The sequence below is a fragment of the Engystomops pustulosus genome, chromosome 11 (genome assembly GCF_040894005.1).
Source record: "Engystomops pustulosus chromosome 11, aEngPut4.maternal, whole genome shotgun sequence".
In the NCBI taxonomy this organism is placed as follows: Eukaryota; Metazoa; Chordata; class Amphibia; order Anura; family Leptodactylidae; genus Engystomops; species Engystomops pustulosus.
Genome location: NC_092421.1, coordinates 31,064,773 through 31,087,059, shown reverse-complemented (window position 1 = coordinate 31,087,059; position 22,287 = coordinate 31,064,773). Strand labels below are relative to the sequence as shown.

Genomic DNA, 22,287 nt, shown 5'->3' with positions numbered 1-22,287 from the left:
GGGAGATCGGGTGAAATGTTTACTCAGCCCTTCACCTGATCTTCAGAACAGCAGTCAGGAGGGTCTGGCATTGCTGGATCCTTCAGACCTTCGGACTATAAAACACAAACACTTTTTAGCACTATAAAGTGTGTCCTATAGTCTGAAAAATACAGTATACTTATGAAAATAGACAAGATGAAAGCATCCCAATGGTAATACCCTTGATAACAGAGATCCATCTTCTCCATCTATTTTCACCACTGCGCTCCTTATATCAGTGAATTTTCCAGGAAATTTTTGTTCTAAAGCAGATTTTTCAAAAGACCCTAAAAAATATGAAATCATAGAATTTAACTGTGTGTGGGTTTGCAGCTATGTTGACTGCACAATATAATTCATATGGTCCCCTTGGAAAAAGGATTGATTAATATAAATGTACAAGAAATTCACTTACCGACATCCAGCGCAAACTTGGCAATGGATGAATCTGAGCAGCCAACCAGAATGGAGTCTTCTAAGTTGACCTTCTCTTTGCCACAGCTACTGAGGACTTGCATTAAATCTAAGATCCAACAGAATGATATTGCTGAAACAATGTATATAGAACAATTCTGAATGAGATCATTTAAAGACCAACTTCACACCCTTAAAGGACATCTACCACCAGAATCAAGGATTGTAAAGCAAGTGCAACATCCCCCACCGTGGCCAGATAGGTATCCCTGATGATGGGGGATGGGGAGCCCGTGATGGTGGAAGGCCTGATCCAGGGATCACTCGGAGAGACTCTCAGGTGCATTTGCATAATTTTAAAGCCTCTCTTTTACTTAGAAGCAAGGGCATAGAAATCTTAAATAAGAGTGGATCCTGTCAGAGGGGCACACACCAATATATCAGTGTGCTTGGTTTACAATCCTTGATCCTAGAGGTAGATGTCCTTTAAATAACTTCCTCTCTAGCTCTCACAATTCACAATAGTATTATTTTTTATCTACAGTACCTACAAAGTAGAAAAATGCATGTTAAAGGGCTGGTACCCAGTGATCAGCGGGGTTCACGACTAGGGGACCCCTGGCAATCTAGACGTCACTCCTGTTCTCACTAATGGTTACAGCGGCTGGATGAGTATTTGTCCTGCCGCTCCATTCAATGGGAGTGTCAGAATAAGAGAAGAACACGAAGAACATGGCACTTAACTGTCTCTGGCGCTCCCATTGACTGTCTCTGTGAGTGTAGTGGATAGCCGAATGCTGTGCTCAGCAATATCCAACACTCCTATTCTACTGAAAGAAGCCCCTCATCATTAGTGAGAGCAGGTTTGATGTTCTCAATATTTCTGGGGGTCCCGCTCTCATGATCTGTGTAATTCCCAAATTAAAAACTTGGTACAACCCCTTTTAAATGATTTAAAGAGTTGGGGTGGAGAAATGTAGTAAAAGGTCCTCTTTGGATAGGAAAATAAAACAATTCTTATCCCAGTCCAATAACATGTGCCCTGAGGCTTATCAGTCACTACAAAGCTTAAACTGCTGTAATTCTATAATGAAGGCTAGTTTATTCGTATTCTATGAACAACTGCATCTTCTTCTATACATGTGTGATATTAGAGGTGCAATGACACATCCGGCTCTATGTACATTACCATATTTAGTTCTACTGAGTCTTGGAGCCGGCTACCATAAAGAGCACCAAATGCTGAATAAATACCACAGTAGGGCAAAAACTGTGGAAAATAAATATCTAATACCAGATAGCAGCACAAAATACCACTGTGGGGCTTCCCTGGCAGCAGCCCCATATGTGTTCTTATTTCTACTAGTATAGCAATGTCTATGTGTTCATCCACTACTACTAGCACTGTCTCCCTTCCTGGCCACCCCCCAATGACAGCAGCATGGCCCTAATCCTACCCCCTCCTTACATATAATCACTACTGTATTACGGTCCAATTTTCAAAAAGTGGACCACGTGTTACGTGTTACAGTGTGGACTTACCGGTACCACTGACTGCCGGGGCATAGAAGCCATTTCCAGACTTGTGAACAAGAGGTGAAAGATTGTGGAATAAGTAAAAAGATCCTGATTTCAGGGCTTGGCGACAAGCGTCATCATTTTCCTTTAGTTCGAATAAGAAACTGATGAAAGACATAATAATAGTAATGTCAGGTCTTTATTATGATGCAAAACAGTTTTTATTTCTGGTGGCTTATTTCCCTTTCATTGTATCCTATTACCACTGGTATAGCATTGTCTTTGTTTCCATACCTTTTTCCACAATTAAAAGTGAATTATTTCACTTTTATTGTGATTTTTGGGTCAATTGCATTTATTTTAAAAGCAGCATGCTGTAAACATGTAGTTTTTTCAGTATTTTTCAGAACCACTGAAGGTTCTGTTTGTGTTTGGATATCAAACCCCAACGCTCACCCCCACTGGTAACACCGCAATCAATGCTGCCATTGAGTGCAGGTGTTACGCTTTAAATCCCATGTGAACACGCCTCTAGCATTTAAAGAACGGTGTGCATGCACCGCCTGCATTTGTATGGTGTCAGCAGGAATCGGTGCCGCTATAGTCCTGGTTCCTGATATATAAATGCAGTTTTCACAGTCCTGCTGCTACTATCCGGTTGCTCTTGATAACAATTGTTTTCTTCTGTAACTGGGGCTCTTATAGATTTAGTATAAAATTGCCCTCCCATAAAACATTGGCATATTTTCCCCCTGTTTACCTGGGACTAAATGTATTATATATCAAAAAGACCGTTATACAATGGGGAATTTATTTTGGTCACTTTAAAATCATTTGAAAATTTTAAAAAAAGTACTACACATGACAAAACCGTCTTTTTTCACTTTTGTACAATTAACCAATGAATAAAACTAAAAATGAATAGAAAAAAATCCTTTGACAATTTATAATTTTTAACTAGCTCTATGTGTCACACTAAAAAACTCAGCAAAAAGGTAGCACAGCCAAAAAAAAAAAAATTGAGGCAGTGCGCTAAAAATGGTCATTAAAACCTTTTCAGGCCTCATTAATAGACTTTTCTGAAAGGAAAAAAAAAACATAAAGACTTTTGGGGCCCTGATCCATTGTGATATCACAGATGAAACCAAGTTAACAAATGTTGAAGCGATTATTGCCTGCGATCCAGTTTTAGAAGAAAAGACTGCACTTGTTTTAGTCAAATCAATCTCCAAATAGTCTTTAATATTAGTAAGTGGGAAAATAATTCTGCACAGTAAACTGCATCACACACATCTGTCAATATTCAGATGGCAATTTTGTAAATGTTTGTCGGATTATGTCCACAGATCCCTAATATGTCATTTCAACTGGGAACATTTGATTTGTACACAATATAATCTTTCCAGCGAACATAAAAATGGCAAATAATAACAAATCTAAAAAATGAATATTCCCTACTCTTCTGATAAATGTATCATTTTTATGTACAGGCGGCCCCCTACTTAAGAACATCTGACTTACAGACGACCCCTAGTTACAAACGGACCTCTGGATATTGGTAAGTGACTGTACTTTAGTCCTAGGCTACAATAAACAGCTATAACAGTTATCAATGGTGCCTGTAATGAAGCTTTAGTGTTATTCCTGGTTCTTATGACAAACCAACATTTTTAAAATCCAAATGTTACAGAGACCCAAACAAATTCGAGCTGGATCTACAATTATAAAATATACAGTTCCGACTTACATTCAAATTCAACTTAAAGGAAACCTACCACTGCTTGCATGATGAAATCATGCAAGCAGACCACCCTGTAGGCTACTTAATGCACATAGTTTAGTTAGGCTCGGCGAACTTTAGTTGAGCTAAAACAACGATTTTCTTACATATGTAAATGAGCCCTCCGGTGCTACCGTACGTCACCTTCGGGCTGGCGATGGCTTCCGATGTTTAATTATTCCAGCCAACTTCAAATTACCCTCCTCCTTCAGGTGCCGAGAGCCGTGACGTCACCAAGCTCTCGGCACTTATCGCGCATGCGCAAACACTAAGTCTCGGACAGCCGGCCGGCGATAGGTGCCGAGAGCTTGGTGATGTCACCGGAGGGCTTATTTACATATGTAAGAAAATCGTTTTTTTAGCTCAACTAAAGTTCGCTGAGCCTAACTAAACTATGTGCCGGCATCAGCATTAAGTAGCCTACAGGGTGGTCTGCTCGCATGATTTCATCATGCAAGCAGTGGTAGGTTTCCTTTAAGAACAAACCTACAGAACCTATCTTGTACGTAAACCAGGGACTGCCTTTATATCTATTTTTTGGGTCTATTTATCAGGTCTTGTACTAGGTTTTCTGGCTTGCAAGCTCTGAAATGATCGCAGTTCCCTTGCTAACCCGCCAGGAATTGTAATTACTTTACACTACCTCTAAGCCAAGTGGGTGTGGAGGGGCGCGAAGGGGGCGCAGTTGGTGGCAAAAAGGGCTGACACAGGACCTGTGTACTCACTATCGCCTGTAACCGTTCAATCCTCAACAATCGCTAGCCATAATCTAAGTAATCTAAGCTGTCGGGGGCAGATAACTAAGCTATTGTTTGGATATCTGATCCCTATATACATGTGCAGTGCAGTCTCCTCCACTATTAGATTTCTGCATCTCGGTGCTGTCTTTTATCAATCCCAGGATGCCTCAACACAGCATTGCATAAATTGCTAAAGTACCATCCTTATCCTTCTTTCTTTATTCTCCTTAAATTGTAAGAGATCATCAAGGAGTCTGCACTGTAATCTTCTACAATACAGACATTAAACTGTAGGACCAGTGTCTGAACATGGACCTTGGTTGCCAGTTTGCTGGACCCCAGATGTTTGAAACCGATTCCCAAGAAGTCTTGGGACAGGGCAATGTAAGTGAGGAGCAATCCTTGCTACCTGCTCTGATGCACAAGTATTCAACTTCCTGAAATATTCACTTGATTATTCCTTACATACCACAGAGCACAATTCAGAAGCCCAAAAGAACCAAAAATAACTCGTCTACGTCTCCGGCCAAAAACCACTGCAGTCAACCAATCGGCTCCTGAATTCAGTTTCCACTGCTCCTTCCACTTGAAGGCGGCAGTCACAAGGTTACACCCTACATCATAAACTTAGCACAGATGTTTATACATGCTGAGAAAAAGCTGAAATCTTGGAGTAGTATTTCTTCATGATGTCCTACTGCTTTTATATCATGTTCCTACAGTCATTGGAGGGTAAAGTCTTCTCTATTATTCGTATGCACCTACATCCTCCACAAATTGCCTCTTCTATGTTATGTATTTTATATCTTAGCTTTAGATCGTGACCTGAACCTGCGATATTTTAACTCACAGGCGAATATCTGCTGGGACGGAAATGAGGTTGTCATTTGCATATTGTCATTTTCTGACCCTCCCTTTTGCCTCTATAATTATGCTCTAAAATTCCAAAAAAAAGGAAAGAATTGTCAAAAATAGCCGTATCTACTCAGAGTTTGGTCAGTTTACTACTACCCGCTATTATACAGTTTTGCCTGAAGCAAAATGCAATGCTGAATATCCTAAGACTATAACAGTTTTTTCCGGACTATAAGGAGCACCGTATTATAAGGTGCACCATCAATAAATGCCTGCTAAAACCTCTAGGTTCATAAATAAGGCGCACCGGATTGTAAGGCGCACTTGATTATAAGGATGAATGACCAGCAGGTGGCAGACCTGTGCACAGTTTAAGGCAGCTGTTGTCTGTAAGTACGGTTCTTATATAAGGCGCACTGGACTATAAGGCGCACCTTTGATTTCTGAGAAAATCAAAGGATTTTTTGTGTGCCTTATAGTCTGAAAAATACGGTACATGGTGAATGGTATATTACTGAGATTATGATAAAACTAATTAATTATGATAAATAAAATTATGATGATTTTGGAGAAAATGAGAGGCTGCATAAAATATCGTTCCAACTTAAAGCAGACATTCCGGAAATGTTAGTTATTAGCTTTTTGGGTAGTTTTACTTCCTCTCCGGAATGCAGAACATTTCAAACTTTGAAAATGAAGAATTTTTACGAAGTGGACATGTAAACTTCATAAAATTGTATTTAACCTACTGCTGGAGTGGTCAAAACAGTCTCTGCAATGATGATGTGCGCTAATGTGAGTGTTACCACTGAGGCCAATAGCAGAGCGCCCAAAGAACATGTGAGCTTAGCCTTGGATATGCTCATTCAGCTTACAATTTCAAACAAACACACAAATATACAGATAGGTCCTAAAACTAAGGAATGAAAAAGTTCCGGGACCTTTAATTTTATAATGAATGAACTGTAGTTATTAAAAACAGAAATAACAACAAAAATGAAAATAAAAAGCCAAATAAGATGACATATAAGATGATATATAAGATGATATATAAGATGACATATAAGATGACATATAAGATGACATATAAGATGATATATAAGATGACATATAAGATGACATACCGTGTCTCTTTAACATAGGAAGAGCAAAGCCTGGCAGAGCGGGCTGTATACCGGAGCGCAGCACACAGCATCTTCTGCATTGTTACCACAGCATCAAAATACCTAAAAACAACAAAGACAATCACATTTCCATCCCAAAAATTGTATTCACAGTATTTCCACCAATAATGAGAAAATCCCCTTCTCCCCACACACGAGGGCACAGTTCATAATAATAATCTTTATTTATATAGCGCCATCATATTCCGTTGCGCTTCACAAATCATAGGGGACAAATACAAATATAATATCAGATTACAGAGTACAAACAGTCATATGGAACAAGAGGAGCGAGCAAGAGCTTACAGTCTATGAGGATAAGGGGGTGACACAAGAGCTTACAGTGTATGAGGATAAGGGGGTGACACAAGAGCTTACAGTCTATGAGGATGAGGGGGTGACACAAGAGCTTACAGTCTATGAGGATGAGGGGGTGACACAAGAGCTTACAGTCTATGAGGATGAAGGGGTGACACAAGAGCTTACAGTATATGAGGATGAGGGGGTGACACAAGAGCTTACAGTCTATGAGGATGAGGGGGGACACAAGAGCTTACAGTGTATGAGGATAAGGGGGTGACACAAGAGCTTACAGTCTAAGAGGATGAGGGGTGACACAAGAGCTTACAGTCTATGAGGATGAGGGGGTGACACAAGAGCTTACAGTCTATGAGGATGAGGGGGTGACAAGAGCTTACAGTCTATGAGGATGTGGGGGTGACAAGAGCTTACAGTCTATGAGGATGTGGGGGTGACAAGAGCTTACAGTCTATGAGGATGTGGGGGTGACAAGAGCTTACAGTCTATGAGGATAAGGGGGTGACACAAGAGCTTACAGTGTATGAGGATAAGGGGGTGACACAAGAGCTTACAGTGTATGAGGATAAGGGGGTGACACAAGAGCTTACAGTCTATGAGGATGAGGGGGTGACACAAGAGCTTACAGTCTATGAGGATGAAGGGGTGACACAAGAGCTTACAGTCTATGAGGGTGAGGAGGTGACACAAGAGCTTACAGTCTATGAGGATGAGGGGGTGACACAAGAGCTTACAGTCTATGAGGATGAGGGGGTGACACAAGAGCTTACAGTATATGAGGATGAGGGGGTGACACAAGAGCTTACAGTCTATGAGGATGAGGGGGGACACAAGAGCTTACAGTGTATGAGGATAAGGGGGTGACACAAGAGCTTACAGTCTATGAGGATGAGGGGGTGACACAAGAGCTTACAGTCTATGAGGATGAAGGGGTGACACAAGAGCTTACAGTCTATGAGGATGAGGGGGTGACACGAGCTTACAGTCTATGAGGATGAGGGGGTGACACAAGAGCTTACAGTCTATGAGGATGAGGGGTGACACAAGAGCTTACAGTCTATGAGGATGAGGGGGTGACACAAGAGCTTACAGTCTATGAGGATGAGGGGGTGACAAGAGCTTACAGTCTATGAGGATGTGGGGGTGACAAGAGCTTACAGTCTATGAGGATGTGGGGGTGACAAGAGCTTACAGTCTATGAGGATGTGGGGGTGACAAGAGCTTACAGTCTATGAGGATAAGGGGGTGACACAAGAGCTTACAGTGTATGAGGATAAGGGGGTGACACAAGAGCTTACAGTCTATGAGGATGAGGGGGTGACACAAGAGCTTACAGTCTATGAGGATGAGGGGGTGACACAAGAGCTTACAGTCTATGAGGATGAAGGGGTGACACAAGAGCTTACAGTATATGAGGATGAGGGGGTGACACAAGAGCTTACAGTCTATGAGGATGAGGGGGGACACAAGAGCTTACAGTGTATGAGGATAAGGGGGTGACACAAGAGCTTACAGTCTAAGAGGATGAGGGGTGACACAAGAGCTTACAGTCTATGAGGATGAGGGGGTGACACAAGAGCTTACAGTCTATGAGGATGAGGGGGTGACAAGAGCTTACAGTCTATGAGGATGTGGGGGTGACAAGAGCTTACAGTCTATGAGGATGTGGGGGTGACAAGAGCTTACAGTCTATGAGGATGTGGGGGTGACAAGAGCTTACAGTCTATGAGGATAAGGGGGTGACACAAGAGCTTACAGTGTATGAGGATAAGGGGGTGACACAAGAGCTTACAGTGTATGAGGATAAGGGGGTGACACAAGAGCTTACAGTCTATGAGGATGAGGGGGTGACACAAGAGCTTACAGTCTATGAGGATGAAGGGGTGACACAAGAGCTTACAGTCTATGAGGGTGAGGAGGTGACACAAGAGCTTACAGTCTATGAGGATGAGGGGGTGACACAAGAGCTTACAGTCTATGAGGATGAGGGGGTGACACAAGAGCTTACAGTATATGAGGATGAGGGGGTGACACAAGAGCTTACAGTCTATGAGGATGAGGGGGGACACAAGAGCTTACAGTGTATGAGGATAAGGGGGTGACACAAGAGCTTACAGTCTATGAGGATGAGGGGGTGACACAAGAGCTTACAGTCTATGAGGATGAAGGGGTGACACAAGAGCTTACAGTCTATGAGGATGAGGGGGTGACACGAGCTTACAGTCTATGAGGATGAGGGGGTGACACAAGAGCTTACAGTCTATGAGGATGAGGGGTGACACAAGAGCTTACAGTCTATGAGGATGAGGGGGTGACACAAGAGCTTACAGTCTATGAGGATGAGGGGGTGACAAGAGCTTACAGTCTATGAGGATGTGGGGGTGACAAGAGCTTACAGTCTATGAGGATGTGGGGGTGACAAGAGCTTACAGTCTATGAGGATGTGGGGGTGACAAGAGCTTACAGTCTATGAGGATAAGGGGGTGACACAAGAGCTTACAGTGTATGAGGATAAGGGGGTGACACAAGAGCTTACAGTGTATGAGGATAAGGGGGTGACACAAGAGCTTACAGTCTATGAGGATGAGGGGGTGACACAAGAGCTTACAGTCTATGAGGATGAAGGGGTGACACAAGAGCTTACAGTCTATGAGGGTGAGGAGGTGACACAAGAGCTTACAGTCTATGAGGATGAGGGGGTGATACAAGAGCTTACAGTCTATGAGGATGAGGGGGTGACACAAGAGCTTACAGTATATGAGGATGAGGGGGTGACACAAGAGCTTACAGTCTATGAGGATGAGGGGGACACAAGAGCTTACAGTGTATGAGGATAAGGGGGTGACACAAGAGCTTACAGTGTATGAGGATAAGGGGGTGACACAAGAGCTTACAGTCTATGAGGATGAGGGGGTGACACAAGAGCTTACAGTCTATGAGGATGAAGGGGTGACACAAGAGCTTACAGTCTATGAGGATGAGGGGGTGACACAAGAGCTTACAGTCTATGAGGGGGTGACACGAGCTTACAGTCTATGAGGATGAGGGGTGACACAAGAGCTTACAGTCTATGAGGATGAGGGGGTGACACAAGAGCTTACAGTCTATGAGGATGAGGGGTGACACAAGAGCTTACAGTCTATGAGGATGAGGGGGTGACACAAGAGCTTACAGTCTATGAGGATGAGGGGGTGACAAGAGCTTACAGTCTATGAGGATGTGGGGGTGACAAGAGCTTACAGTCTATAAGGATGTGGGGGTGACAAGAGCTTACAGTCTATGAGGATGTGGGGGTGACAAGAGCTTACAGTCTATGAGGATGTGGGGGTGACAAGAGCTTACAGTCTATGAGGATGATGGGGTGACACAAGAGCTTACAGTCTATGAGGATGAGGGGGTGACACAAGAGCTTACAGTCTATGAGGATGAGGGGGTGACACAAGAGCTTACAGTCTATGAGGATGAGGGGGTGACAAGAGCTTACAGTCTATGAGGATGAGGGGGTGACACAAGAGCTTACAGTCTATGAGGATGAGGGGGATGACACAAGAGCTTACAGTCTATGAGGATGAGGGGGATGACACAAGAGCTTACAGTCTATGAGGATGAGGGGGTGACACAAGAGCTTACAGTCTATGAGGATGAGGGGGTGACACAAAAGCTTACAGTCTATGAGGATGAGGGGGTGACACAAGAGCTTACAGTCTATGAGGATGAGGGGGTGACACAAGAGCTTACAGTCTATGAGGATGAGGGGGTGACACAAGAGCTTACAGTCTATGACGATGAGGGGGAGACACAAGAGCTTACAGTCTATGAGGATGAGGGGGAGAAACAAGAGCTTACAGTCTATGAGGATGAGGGGTGACACAAGAGCTTACAGTCTATGAAGATGAGGGGGTGACACAAGAGCTTACAGTCTATGAGGATGAGGGGGTGACACAAGAGCTTACAGTCTATGAAGATGAGGGGGTAACACAAGAGCTTACAGTCTATGAGGATGAGGGGTTGACACAAGAGCTTACAGTCTATGAGGATGAGGGGGATGACACCAGAGCTTACAGTCTATGAGGGTGAGGAGGTGACACAAGAGCTTACAGTCTATGAGGATGAGGGGGATGACACCAGAGCTTACAGTCTATGTGGATTAGGGGGTGACACAAGAGCTTACAGTCTATGTGGATGAGAGGGGGACACAAGAGCTTACAGTCTATGAGGATAAAAGGGGTGACACAAGAGCTTACAGTTTATGAGGATGAGGGGTTGACACAAGAGCTTACAGTCTATGAGGATGAGGAGGTGACACAAGAGCTTACAGTCTGAGGATGAGGGGCGACACAAGAGCTTACAGTCTATGAAGATGAGGGGGTGACACAAGAGCTTACAGTCTATGAGGATGAGGGGGTGAAACAAGAGCTTACAGTCTATGAAGATGAGGGGGTGACACAAGAGCTTACAGTCTATGAGGATGAGGGGGTGACACAAGAGCTTACAGTCTATGAGGATGAGGGGTGACACAAGAGCTTACAGTCTATGAGGATGAGGAGCTGACACTAGAGCTTACAGTCTATGAGGATGAAGGGGTGACACAAGAGTTTACAGTCTATGAGGGGGTGACACAAGAGCTTACAGTCTATGAGGATGAGGGGGTGACACAAGAGCTTACAGTCTATGAGGATGAGGGGGTGACACAAGAGCTTACAGTCTATGAGGATGAGGGGGTGACACAAGAGCTTACAGTCTATGAGGATGAGGGGGTGACACAAGAGCTTACAGTCTATGAGGATGAGGGGGATGACACCAGAGCTTACAGTCTGAGGATGAGGGGTGACACAAGAGCTTACAGTCTATGAAGATGAGGGGGTGACACAAGAGCTTACAGTCTATGAGGATGAAGGGGTGACACAAGAGCTTACAGTCTGAGGATGAGGGGTGACACAAGAGCTTACAGTCTATGAAGATGAGGGGGTGACACAAGAGCTTACAGTCTATGAGGATGAGGAGGTGACACAAGAGCTTACAGTCTATGAAGATGAGGGGGTGACACAAGAGCTTACAGTCTATGAGGATGAGGGGTTGACACAAGAGCTTACAGTCTATGAGGATGAGGAGGTGACACAAGAGCTTACAGTCTATGAGGATGAGGGGGATGACACCAGAGCTTACAGTGTATGAGGATGAAGGGGTGACACAAGAGCTTACAGTCTATGAGGATGAGGGGGATGACACCAGAGCTTACAGTGTATGAGGATGAAGGGGTGACACAAGAGCTTACAGTCTGAGGATGAGGGGTGACACAAGAGCTTACAGTCTATGAGGATGAGGGGGTGACACAAGAGCTTACAGTCTATGAGGATGAGGGGTGACACAAGAGCTTACAGTCTATGAGGATGAGGAGGTGACACTAGAGCTTAAAGTCTATGAGGATGAGGGGGTGACACAAGAGCTTACAGTCTATGAGGATGAGGGGGTGACACAAGAGCTTACTGTCTATGAGGAGGAGGGGGAGACACAAGAGCTTACAGACTATGAGGATGAGGGGGTGACACAAGAGCTTACAGTCTGAGGATGAGGGGGTGACACAAGGGCTTACAGTCTATGAGGATGAGGAGGTGGCACAAGAGCTTACAGTCTATGAGGATGTGGGGGTGACACAAGAGCTTACAGTCTATGAGGATGAGGGGGTGACACAAGAGCTTACAGTCTATGAGGATGAGGGGGTGACACAAGAGCTTACAGTCTATGAGGATGAGGGGGTGACACAAGAGCTTACAGTCTATGAGGATGAGGGGGTGACACAAGAGCTTACAGTCTATGAGGATGAGGGGGTGGCACAAGAGCTTACAGTCTATGAGGATGTGGGGGTGACACAAGAGCTTACAGTCTATGAGGATGAGGGGGTCACACAAGAGCTTACAGTCTATGAGGATGAGGGGGTGACACAAGAGCTTACAGTCTATGAGGATGAGGGGGAGACACAAGAGCTTACAGTCTATGAGGATGAGGGGTGACACAAGAGCTTACAGTCTATGAGGATGAGGAGGTGACACAAGAGCTTACAGTCTATGAGGATGAGGGGGATGACACCAGAGCTTACAGTGTATGAGGATGAAGGGGTGACACAAGAGCTTACTGTCTATGAGGAGGAGGGGGAGACACAAGAGCTTACAGACTATGAGGATAAGGGGGTGACACAAGAGCTTACAGTCTATTAGGAGGAGGGGGAGACACAAGAGCTTACAGACTATGAGGATGAGGGGTGACACAAGAGCTTACAGTCTATGACAATGAGGAGGTGACACAAGAGCTTACAGTCTATGAGGAGGTGACACAAGAGCTTACAGTCTATGAGGATGAGGGGGTGACACAAGAGCTTACAGTCTATGAGGATGAGGGGGTGACACAAGAGCTTACAGTCTATGAGGATGTGGGGGTGACACAAGAGCTTACAGTCTATGAGGATGAGGGGGTGACACAAGAGCTTACAGTCTATGAGGATGAGGGGGTGACACAAGAGCTTACAGTCTATGATGATGAGGAGGTGACACAAGAGCTTACAGTCTATGAAGATGAGGGGGTGACACAAGAGCTTACAGTCTATGAGGATGAGGGGTTGACACAAGAGCTTACAGTCTATGAGGATGAGGGGGTGACACAAGAGCTTACAGTCTATGAGGATGAGGGGGATGACACCAGAGCTTACAGTGTATGAGGATGAAGGGGTGACACAAGAGCTTACAGTCTATGAGGATGAGGGGGTGACACAAGAGCTTACAGTCTATGAGGATGAGTCGGTGACACAAGAGCTTACAGTCTATGAGGATGAGGGGGATGACACCAGAGCTTACAGTCTATGAGGATGAGGGGGTGACACAAGAGCTTACAGTCTATGAGGATGAGGGGGTGACACAAGAGCTTATAGTCTATGAGGATGAGCGGGTGACACAAGAGCTTACAGTCTGAGGATGAGGGGTGACACAAGAGCTTACAGTCTGAGGATGAGGGGTGACACAAGAGCTTACAGTCTATGAAGATGAGGGGGTGACACAAGAGCTTACAGTCTATGAGGATGAAGGGTTGACACAAGAGCTTACAGTCTATGAGGATGAGGGGGATGACACCAGAGCTTACAGTCTATGAAGATGAGGGGGTGACACAAGAGCTTACAGTCTATGAGGATGAGGGGGTGACACAAGAGCTTACAGTCTATGAGGATGAGGGGGTGACACAAGAGCTTACAGTCTATGAGGATGAGGGGGTGACACAAGAGCTTATAGTCTATGAGGATGAGGGGGTGACACAAGAGCTTACAGTCTGAGGATGAGGGGTGACACAAGAGCTTACAGTCTGAGGATGAGGGGTGACACAAGAGCTTACAGTCTATGAAGATGAGGGGGTGACACAAGAGCTTATAGTCTATGAGGATGAGGGGGTGACACAAGAGCTTACAGTCTATGAAGATGAGGGGTGACACAAGAGCTTACAGTCTATGAGGATGAAGGGTTGACACAAGAGCTTACAGTCTATGAAGATGAGGGGGTGACACAAGAGCTTACAGTCTATGAGGATGAGGGGGTGACACAAGAGCTTACAGTCTATGAGGATGAGGGGGTGACACAAGAGCTTACAGTCTATGAGGATGAGGGGGTGACACAAGAGCTTACAGTCTATGAGGATGAGGGGGTGACACAAGAGCTTACAGTCTATGAGGATGAGGGGGTGACACAAGAGGTATAAAAGCTTGTATAATTGTCCAGCCATTCTTTATAAGGGAACAATATAAAATAATTATAAAATAAAAATTCTGCTGCTTTAACCAGTCATCTGCCGTCATCTTATATACAAGCTCCTAAGTGAAAGTGACTGCAGGGAAGCCTGGAGCTTGGTATCAGGTATTTGGCGGATAACAGACTGGAGGAGGACACAGAATGAGTTAATAAAAAGAGAGTTGACATTTCATTTCATATGTCAGTGTTTGGAATCTGATTTTGTAAGGCCCAGTTCACACCTGTGTTGGGACTTTCTCTTACACTCTCCATTTCAGGAGAACGTAGCTAAAAAAAAATAAAAAAAATAAAAAAAACTGGTGTGCAGAAGGTTTTTCATTCACCTTAACATCAATGTACGGAAAGATAACATCCATTAAGCTTTTGTTATTAATAGTGGGAAAAAAGATGTATGGCACCATTATTTCCACTCATTACTAACGAAATGGGGAACAGTATGAAGAAAGGGCTCAGCTAACTAATACAAAAAAAGGTTTATTTGAGGTGAATGTTTAGGTTTTTAGTAGTTGAGCACAGTATTTCAGCTTTGCTGGTGACCTAGCGGGCTGGACGGCACAGAATATAGAATAGATGTACTTCTTTCCCCATCACATTGTATCACAATTGTCATATTCCTCATTTATATCTCACTGATATGAAATGTTCATCATTTTGTTTTATTGCACTTTAGTGTAGTAATGGTCCAGCTTTTTCATTCCACAAATGGAAAGCAGATGTTCCCATTTGGAAATGCCTAATGTGCGGACAATCCGCCTCATACAACCAGTGTAATGCTTTCTGCCCGTCCAGCCACAACTTGGTGTTTTTCCATCCAGTTCTCAAATCAACAAAAAAAATCCTTTCAGCGCTTAACTTCCCAATCCGATTACCATGTTACGGGATTAGCTACCACTCTATGTCCATCTTATTATACACCTCTATAATCCCCAACATAAGCAATACCCTCTATATACTATATATATGCAGTATAGTCTCTAAATTCTCCCGTAGCTACAATGCGCAATGGACAATTGGTCACCTTCCCAAGAATAAAGTCATCAAGAAATATTAGGGAATGACCTGTACAAGTTGTTTTGAATTTATTGCTATTTTCCAAAATAAAAGTATTATTGGATCACTTAATATCTACGCTAAGACATTGGCAGAACATCTAGAAAAGGAACAATTTGTATCTCTGAATCAAATATTGGTATTTGTATACATGGTAAAGCTCCATGCTTTTACACTACCGAAGAAGAAAGCTAACATGACTGCCTTAGTATCTGTTATATATAGGTTTCAAGGCTGTAAACTGATGTTAACTATCCCTATACTGTTCCTCTCCATGCCTAATATGTGGCATTTTTTTGGATGCTCTTTTAATCGTATACCAGAAATACATTTGTTTAAAAATAAATCCAAAAATGCATAAATTTTACATGTCACCAGGCATCTGCCTGATTTGACAGCATTTTTCTTTATTGCTAAATTGTCTAAAGTGTACCAACAGCTGTTTCCCAATGTTAACACCGCAGATTACACTTCCAGCAATAATGAAAAAGCTTTCAAACCAGACACATGTGTTTCTAGATGCATTTAAAAATGCAAAAAACGTGTGAACGTAGAACCCTAAAGTTCTACACCCTACAGCCTGTTCGTAAAGTTGAATCACCATCTATGCATATTCATGTTCTTCCACCTCAGTCATGCCTACAGCTTCCTAATTGACAATGAGCCTGCATTCTCTTCAGCTGAGCCAACTCCGGCCTGCTACCTCATTCCCATCTTCCTCAGGAATGAGAGAAAATGAGGGACTTCATTTCTCTCAACTCCCTCATTCCCCCTCCTAAAGGAATTCTCTTCAGCGATTCACACTTCCAGCATCTCCACAGGAGCTTATAATCTACTCAAACAAGACTGAGTTAACACCTGCATTCAGTGGGTTCTGGTTTTCACTTTTAATTACACGTGTGATGGAAGGTATATCAATGTTTATGGGGATTGGAAGATGAATGGAAGACCTTTCTGTCACATTCCATTTTTAGTTTCCATTACCCAGTTTGGGCTGAGTTCACACAATTTGCATTCAGTTAAGCGTAGTTGAGGTGGAGCTACTTCCGAGCACAGATGTGTTAAGACCTAAACACTTTCTTTTGGGATTGAGCAACATGTGTTTTGTCGGTAAACAATGTAAAACACATGTTGCTCGTTCTCGAACCCCAGCATTTATGTCTAAGCACATCTGCTATCCGGAGTTACTCCTCCTCGGTGCAATTGAATTGTGTTTAGAAAAACTAAAAATTCAAGCGCTAAGGGTTTTACCAAACACATATGTGTTGACACTGAACCGCTGACGATATGGAACGAGGGCCATTGTTTACATGCAAAACCCATAGTGCTATTTTATGATTTCAAATGTTTCAGGGTATGTTCACACGTTCAGTTTTTTTTAGATGTGCAGTTTTCGAAGCCAAAAGCAGGTGTGGATTGTAATGGGTGAGAACATATCATTGAGGGATGCTGCCGTTTTCTTCCACTCCAATCCCGGTTAACACATTGAAAACTGCATCTGAACATGTGAACGCACCCTCATTGTTATCACGTCTGCAACCGAGAGAAACTCCTCCCAAGTCTTGAATTCTACTTCTAAACGCAGTTTAGCATCAACCTGTACAGAGATGAAGGTTTGCTGGCCAGCATGGAAGAAAAGCAAGGCTGGACCATTATACAGGCTCTTATATCTCTTGTGTCCTCCCCTTACTTGTGAGCAGGGCCCTCACTCCTATTGTTTCATATGACTGTTTGTATAATAGCGCTATATATATAAGTACATATTATTATTATTGTTAAAGAAAATCATTTGATTTGATGCATTATGAACCAAACATATTTTGAGAATGGTGTTGCTACACTGATGCAAAATCATATCTTGTTTAATCCCTGTGATGAGTGGTTTTGCTGAAAAAAACTATTATAACATTCAGGACCTTGGGAAAGCTGGATCCACATTACACACAAGCTTTCTGAACAGCCAAGACAGGACTAATCAACCTGAGCTGGATGACTCATACACAGCAGCTTGGGGATGGTGCAGCAATTGATTATTCTGCCTGGCAGGGAGAACAGTGATTACATCATCCTCTGGTGCAGTGCAAAACTAATGTTCAAGGAAACGCACTTAGCCCAGACACAGGAGTGAAAGAGACTCATTATCATTTTATAATTGTTTTTTCAGCGAAACCTCACAGCTCAGCATTCTCAATGAATGTTTGCTTCATAATGCATCAAATAAAATGGTAGATTTCCTTTAAGCAAAAAAAACTATTCACCCATTAACAATTGGGAATAGTTTTGTAAGGATTTGTAATAACTTTAGAAAATACATTTCCTCTTCATTTTGAGATATAGGGGAACATTTACTAAGAACAGTGCAAACTGCACTATATGCAGTTTGCCTGTGTATAGAGCAGGGTGCACCAGATTCAGGATTTCTGCATGAATCTAGTGCTCCCTTCACTGTCCCGACAGAGTGCACCACTTTTTTTTAGTGCACCTTTAAAGCAAACCTACCACTATGGATCTACCCCGAGATCTACCTATTAAAGTATATCCGGTGGTAGGTGCATCTAACGTATGTAAGGATAGACTTTTCAGTGCATTTACTGATACGACCCAATGTGTGACCAAGACGTGTACGCAGATGTGGGTGTTCCTGGTGGGATCTGTACTTTCATAGCCTCTGGCCACCTGTACAAACAACTTGCACTCTCGGTTATTTGCTCATACAATCACATAACAATGTCATTGGAAAACCCCATTAACATAAGGCTTCAGGGTGTAAAGTGAATGTTGCACTTTTACATATTGTAACAAAAAGTATTTGGATAACTCTATTTGGATAATTATTTTATAAAGTCAAGTACGGTATCCTTCAGGTTATGCTCAGTAGCCATTCATTAGGGCTAAAATACACCTAGTGGGCAGATTTCAAGGACCATGTTGAAGAAAGATGCACGGAGTCCTTGTTATCCCACAAAAAAGCATCAGCACGCTGTAGTTGTGATGACATTATGGCGCTGTTGTCCGAGGGTTTTTCTATGATGCTTGGAGTCCCGTCCTTGGCACAGCGTTCACTCCATAATATTTGTCCACCACACAGTCCAAAATTCACTGACCCAGCAGGTTTGTCCAATGAGCCACTAAGCAAAATGGAGAAACACATCCCCCAAGGCCCAAAGTATCATTGCAGTGGAGACAGTTTCCTGTATTACAATTTTTTATCTGCCAATTTGCGCAAAATAACACCTTTTTCTTGCAACTTTTTCCAACCCACTCTACTTTTCACTTCACCCAATTTACTCCAGATGTGCTAAACAGATTTACACTCCAAAAACCTGGAATAAGATCCTGCCTAACTATAAATCTGCCCCTTTGTGTATTGTGTATACACACAGGACAAGGAGAGGACATTGTATACTCAGAGAGAATAAGGAGAATAGTATGCACAATCGAGGGGGAGCAGAGGAAAACCGTATAGAAGCTCTTGATGATGCCCACCCAATGTTTTTCACCTTGATGACCTATGGTATCGTCCTAGGTTCATACCTTTTTGTCTGTTGCCTTCACTATGTGGTGCCATATTTCTGTGTATGTATACATTCACACAAGGTAGGGAAGTTCAAAAATGGTCATTTTATGCTGCCATAGGTAAATTCTTGGGTACATCAATGAGCATTTTAGTGTCTTTCTGTAGTGAATTAATTATCAGGGCGAATCTTAAAATAAAATATATGTTTACACATCGATATAGACAACAGCGCACAATAAAGGAAGCCCACACAGATATTGTATTACCTGCCGGTGTGCTGCACAGCATTCCTATATGTTAATGGGAACCTTATAATCCGGGGCCCTTTTTCTGGCTCCCCATGTCCCTATAGAGAATAGTGTGCACATTGCCAAAGTGTTATAAGGAAACTGTATGATTGATGATGTATTGACAATGTGCACACTATGGGGACATGGGGGAGCCAGAAAAAGGGCTCCTGATGACAGGTTCCCTTTACTACCACAGTGTAATACCATGGCAATCTAGTGTATTGGATGTATGACAATACATCGAGATATATATAATCCAGGTCATTTAATTGTTGCAGATAATGAAATGGAAATCAACTTTTGCGCGGCTCTCCTCAACCCCCATCCCCTTGTCGCAGCATAAAATCGCTTCCGATACCAGCAGATATCACTTCTTTCTGAATGGCTGCTTTATATGGACACTATGGAGATTTTTCCAAGAAGTTGAAAATACACAAAAGACGACTATTACTACTTGAAGTTGTCTTAAAATTAATATTTAAGTCTAACATTTATGATTCTATGACAGGACCATCCCCAGTGTCCATCTGCAGACACAACCTGTCTCACCCTCTCCTCTCCCCTATGGCAATGAATACGAACAATAGGCTTCCTCATCACACTGATCATAGACACAACAAGCCGCACAATATCGTGTGAATAACGATTGGAACCGGGGCTGGGAATTACTTTTACTTACTTTCACTTTGGAAGATCAACCTTCAGCACCAATCATTGTTCGGACCACTGTTGAAGTGAATTATGGGAAATGTAGTCCCTGTGCTCGCGCGGGCGCATCCACTAACAAGGAGGAACATTCTTTATAAGAACTACATTTCCCACAAACCCATCCGCCACCTACCGGCCGGTTAGGACCGTCAGCAGTTTTAGTTACAGGGCAGTATGGGAAATATAGTTCTAAGGAATGTGTAAAGGATTGGCCAGGAAGAGTAAAGGACATTGTGGAGATATGTTATTTTTGTGATCATGTGCCACATTATAGAGAACTGTCATTTTTGCGCACTGGAAATAACTATACAGCAATTTGGGACTCTGTTCACTCTGCTGCTAGTGCCTTCATCAACCAAGGTCCATGATAAAATAAACTATGATCACCCATTATTGCAGTTTACTGTCTTGTTCAATGCTGTAAAAATCGATAACCCCCGACATATATAGCCAAATAAAGGGCACAAGTTCACCACGAATATTCCCTACACTAAAATAGGGCTCTCTCAATAAAAATTGTTCCTATTTTCAGCACAGATATGTTTGTATGAATACAAACACACTTAAAGGAAACCTACCACTTGAAGTGGCAGGTTTCCGATGGCAATACCGGGCACCAGCTCAGGGTGAGCTGGTGCCGGAGCTTATTTTAGTTAGTGTTTTAAACCGCGGTATCGCGGTTTAAAACACTTTTTAAACTTTATAGCCGGCGCAGGCAGGTACGCGCTCGGCGCTTACCGTGCACGCGGCTACATAGGAAGTGAATGAGAGCCGCGCGCATGGTAAGCGCCGAGCGCGTACCTGCCTGCGCCGGCTATAAAGTTTAAAAAGTGTTTTAAACCGCGATATCGCGGTTTAAAACACTAACTAAAATAAGCTCCGGCACCAGCTCACCCTGAGCTGGTGCTCGGTATTGCCATCGGAAACCTGCCACTTGAAGTGGTAGGTTTCCTTTAAGACTTCCTACACTTGAATATTTGATTTGCATGTGAACAGTGTTAATTCAGTTCATGGTTTGCTCAAACGAAGAGAAAGAATTTTCGGCAGGAAAAGTAATTGTGGATCCACATGAATTTATTGCAGGTTTAGGCTCCATGCACACAAACATGCGTTTTGTAAACGCAGGTGTTAACAGCTGTTTAACCCCTTAACCCCTTAAGGACGCAGCCATTTTGTAGCTTAAGGCTCAGCCCGATTTTTTGGATTCTGACCTGCGTCTCTTTATATGGTTATAACTTTTGAACACTGTTACTTATCAAAGCGATTCTGAGATTGTTTTTTCCCCACATGTTGTACTTCATTTTAGTGGTAAATTTTGGCTGATAAGTTTTGCGTTTATTTACAAAAAAAAAGAAAATATGATAAATTTTTTGAAAAATTTGCCATTTTCGAAATTCTAAGTCATTGCGTTTTCAGGCAGATAGATTTACCACCTAAATAAGTTGCTGAATAACATTTCCCATTTGTCTACTTTACATTTTCATAATTTCTGAAATGTCTGGATAATTTATTTTGATGTCACGCGGCTTGCAAATAGAAAATCGCTTTTCCGGATTTTCAGAATTGACTATTTTGGGGATAAATACAGTTTTGAATGAAATTTTACATATTTAGCATCAAAACCCCCTATATAATCTACCCATTTTCAAATCTGCACCCCCCAAACTATCAGAAACAGCTTTTACGAAGATTGTTAACCCCTTGAGATCTTCATAGTAATTGAATCAAAATGGAGGTGAAATTTAGAATGGTCATATTGTTCCCTTATACGTTCATTTAGCACTAAAATTTACACATTTCCAAAATATAAAAAGAGAAAACCCACCATACAATTTGGTCTGCAATTTCTCCTGAGTACAAAGACCCCCCACATGTGGCTGTGACTTGTGTTATGGGGGCACAGCGAGGCGCAGAAGGGAAGGAGGGCGCTGCAGCTGCCAGGATTTTAGTTTCCTCATTGGCCCCTTTTGAAGGCTATAAAATTTTCGCTTTTTCGTTATTGGGGCCATGTGACGGCATTTTTTTTGCGGGACGAGATGCTTTTTCCATTGTTACCATTTTGGGGTTGGTATCACCTATTGTTGAAAATTTAGGAACTTTTTTTGAGGGCAGGAGTAGAAAAGCAT

General features: G+C 42.8%; 1 protein-coding gene across 2 annotated transcripts in view; it reads right to left on the bottom strand.

The window, feature by feature from the left end:
- Positions 1-20,284, bottom strand: part of NUDT13 (nudix hydrolase 13) — a 33,640-nt gene extending 13,356 nt beyond the window's left edge. Inside the window, exons 1-5 of one of the 2 annotated variants that reach the window (XM_072130053.1) lie at positions 20,133-20,284; positions 6,453-6,554; positions 1,978-2,117; positions 437-544; positions 202-308 (exon numbers count right to left, since the gene is read on the bottom strand). In XM_072130053.1, coding sequence (XP_071986154.1) covers positions 202-308; positions 437-544; positions 1,978-2,117; positions 6,453-6,532 — 435 coding nt within the window. In that variant the 5' untranslated portion in view covers positions 6,533-6,554; positions 20,133-20,284. Of the gene's footprint in view, positions 1-201; positions 309-436; positions 545-1,977; positions 2,118-6,452; positions 6,555-20,132 lie in introns of those variants that run through there. The other variant, XM_072130054.1, reaches the window with a different exon arrangement.
- Positions 20,285-22,287: the final 2,003 nt, after the last annotated feature.